This window comes from Solanum tuberosum, unplaced genomic scaffold, assembly GCF_000226075.1.
Source record: "Solanum tuberosum cultivar DM 1-3 516 R44 unplaced genomic scaffold, SolTub_3.0 scf00540, whole genome shotgun sequence".
NCBI classification, from domain to species: Eukaryota; Viridiplantae; Streptophyta; class Magnoliopsida; order Solanales; family Solanaceae; genus Solanum; species Solanum tuberosum.
Genome location: NW_006239457.1, coordinates 252445 through 256165, shown reverse-complemented (window position 1 = coordinate 256165; position 3721 = coordinate 252445). Strand labels below are relative to the sequence as shown.

Here is a 3721-nt window from a genome sequence, read left to right as displayed (position 1 = left end):
TGATTCATCGGATCATTTGTAACTAGTCTTTTTTCTGAAGGCCTAATTTTTCTCATAATAGAAGGTGATTGTGACATTAGGTGCTCCCTTAGGTGCATTGATTGCTTGTTCTTGTTGGTTATGGTAATATTCACACTAGTTACCAAACAAAACTACTCATTTTTAAATTATTTCTCAACTTCACTAAAACAACACATCAATTAATACGAATATTATAATAAAATATACATTTTTATTTATTATTTCTTAACAAGAGTGCAATAAAATAAAAGCGAAAATAGGGAGTACATTACTTTTCCCCACACATAGAGAGACCACAATAGAGTGATTACATAAACTAATAGCCATTCAAACTTAATTTTCCGCATATTGTAAACACACGTAGAGCTCAATCAGCAGTTGCCCAAGTCATGTCATTCTCAAAGATCCAGTGACAAACCTCTATTTTCCCGGGTCCTGACCCGAGTGCAATGAAGGCTCCGTGCTTGGGTCCCCATAAAGAAGTATCCACGTGGCAAATGGCAACACCGTGATTGATCTTAGCCTTTGAATTCGGGTCCAAAATATCCGCTTCATAGACCCGGACTTTAGGAACCGAATGACAGTAATACAGTAAGTAAGGGAACAAGGTCTGGTGACATGATACTGATTTTGTAACTTTTCCACCGTTGATTCCTTTGACTGCTCCTATCATGATATTCCCCTTTGATCCTTTTGTATTCTCAGTTGTTCGAACCACCACATTTCCGCCCAACACTGATGTTGCGAAATCAATCATATCTTCAGCTGAGTTAGCACATCGTTTTGTCTCGCCAGCACTCGGTGCTCTTTCACACTCACTGAGAGCATCGCCGATCATCTTTGCCACCTGAGAATCATTGGCGGCATGGAAAATTTTCTTCAGCTCATCAATCTTTGAGGTAGAAAAAGGCAATTTCGAAGCAATCACCCGAGGCAAAAAGGACCTTTTAGGCATCTTATCCTTAATATCTGGCATAGGCATGATTGTACCACTCTTCAACATCTTCTCCCTGAAAAACTTTCCGGGCTCAACCCACCGGTTATTCACCTTTTTGCCACCGGTCAATGAAGCCAAAACTTGGGAGGTTTTGTTTTGGTAGTTGGAAAATGTGGCAGTATCTTTGACATAATCTTTGAAAGTGTTGTTAACTCCGTAAGTTTTGAAATTAATATGTGGGTCCATTACCCCCTTTACCGTAAGTAGTGAATACATCAGTACCTTCATTGAATGATTGACCATAGTTGGTGAAATTGGCTTCACCGCCATTTGCATCCTTAACATAGGTAGTGAACGTGTCATCTCCAACATTTGATTGATCTCTATAGCTGGTAAAAGTCTCGGATGGACCATTACCTCCAACACCATAGTTGTTGAAATTGCTTGCTGGATTATTGCCGTTGAAACCATAAGATGTGAAATTTTGGTTCTCCCCATTTGCTGTCTGACCATAGTTTGTAAATGCTGAGCCATCAACATTAGTGTTGTTTCCATAGGTGGTGAATTGACTATCAGCTCCATTTCCATCTTTGCCATAGCTTTTGAAAGTTTGTTGACCAGCATTTCCATCGTTTCCATAGGATTTGAATTGTTGTTCCCCTCCTGTTCCGTGGTCGGAATAGGAAGTGAAATGCAAATCGGGGACATTGGCCCCCGGGGCGTAATTGGTGAATTGACCAGAACCCCCTGGAGTATTTGTGCTATAGCTGTTGAAACTTTGGACAGGCGTATTGCCACCAGGGCCGTAGTTGTCAAATTGATTATCATGAGGAGAATCTCTACCGTAGCGCCTGAAAGAATTCACAGGGAAATTTTCATCCTCTGTATAGTTCTTGAAGGAGTTGAATCCGAGACCGAATTCCTTGGTACCGTAATTGGTAAAGTTCTTGTCACCGTAAGAGACAAAATGGACATCTCCTTTGTGTTTTTCAAGACTTGGTGACAAATCTGGTGCACACATGAGATTTGCTGAAGAGCAAAAGGATTGGAGGTGTGTGGTGAGTGCATTTTGATCAGCAACAAGTTTAGTGTAAGCTGCATATTGAGCAGCACTCAATGGAGATGCCTTGTTGAGAAGGAACCATGGCTTTGGTAAGTCATTTGAGACATGTTTATTCCAGTATCTAATCAGATAACCTTTTGGTGTAAATGGGTTACCAGATTTGTCTCCATCTTTAGCCACAACAACCTGCATTAGCACCGTTTCATGAGTACATAACGGATCGATTTGGGTCGCTATTTCTCTAAAAGAAAATCAAACCAATTGAGTCGGTTTTATATGCTTTAGTTTTTAATTTACAATAATTGTCATTCATAAAGGATTAAACTAGCACAAATAGTGTTTATAAACCCATCAGAGAAAAAAAAAACAAAAGGCAGAGGAGATTAACGGTTTTTTATTAAGAAAAATTGGAAGAGTTATCTGATAAGTGGTAACCTTTTTCTTTTTAGTTTATTCCAAAAAGAATGTTATTTTACTATAATTGAAAATAAATACTATGTCAAATTAAACAGTGGCACATAAAATAGGACAATGAGAGTACTTTTTTTATGCGCCGATGTGTCAGTGCTTTGGTTTGTTGGTTCGACTAAAATGAGCATGAGAAAGTTGATGGAAATATATTCTAATGTTGTATGGTTTGATTGAAATAACTTCGCATAAAATAAATAAATTTAAAATGTCTATATATAGAGAGAGACAGAGAGTTGGAATATTTATGACAAAGATGTCAAAGATTAGTTCAAGAAAATGAAAGAGAGATGAGCATAAGAGTTACTTACATTGGAAGATAGTAGTGAGGACAAAAGAAGAAGTAAGATGCAGGAAGGAAAAAGATTTTTGGTATGCATTTCTTTAGTAAAATGTTAGTGTGGATGTTTGGTTGGAAGCACATAATTTATAGTAGAAGGTTCTAAAAGAGTATAGTAGAAAGTAGAGAAGATGATGGAGTGTGGGGTTAGTTCTTGCCCCTTTGAAGTTTAAACACCTAACTACTAGTAATTTTACATCTTCATTTACACGTTACTATTTGACTTATCAGTAAGTAGAGAAGATGTTAGAATATCTAGAGATTTACCGTGTGTTAATATATGAGAAAAGTTGATTATGCTTAATTAAGAAATACTCTTTTGTTCTTGATTATATGTACAATGGTTACATGCATCATGGTGTGAGTCATTTATAAGAAAATTGTGTTGGCTTGGTTCAAAATAGATAATCATAATATTACATCATGGAACTAATTAGAGTGAGGGTGTAGATCTAATAAGTATGACAATAACTGATAAGTCATGTGTAACTTAATTTTAGGGGAAAATAGGGGTCTATGAACAAAGTTTGAAAATTAGTACTTTGAACTATTGAGAAGCTATATATAAGATGTAAAACTATTTTTAATGGTGCGAGATTTTTGAGAATCTTGTATTGATAAATTGACTATGGGTGTGTTTGGTATGAAGGAAAACAATGTTTTCCAATTTTCTCATGTTTGGTTGGGTAAAATGTTTTCCAAATCAACTCATTTTCCTCAAATTTAAATGACTTTCCTTAAAAAATTAAGGGAAACATTTTTCAAAACTCTCCTCCAACTTCACATTACAAATTTTTGGTTGAAAAAATAAATTTAAAGTTTATTTTTAAAAAAATATTTTCAACCTCAATTTTTTATTTTTTACCCCCTCCCCCCCTCCCCCCCCCCAAAT

At 36.3% G+C, this 3721-nt stretch overlaps 1 protein-coding gene across 1 annotated transcript; it reads right to left on the bottom strand.

The window, feature by feature from the left end:
* Positions 1 to 215: 215 nt before the first annotated feature.
* LOC102603032 (polygalacturonase non-catalytic subunit AroGP3-like) lies at positions 216 to 2906 on the bottom strand. The gene is given in 3 exon segments (XM_006365169.2): positions 216 to 1198; positions 1200 to 2207; positions 2801 to 2906. Coding segments are annotated over 3 exon segments (1887 nt in total). The 5' UTR covers positions 2870 to 2906; the 3' UTR covers positions 216 to 388.
* Positions 2907 to 3721: the final 815 nt, after the last annotated feature.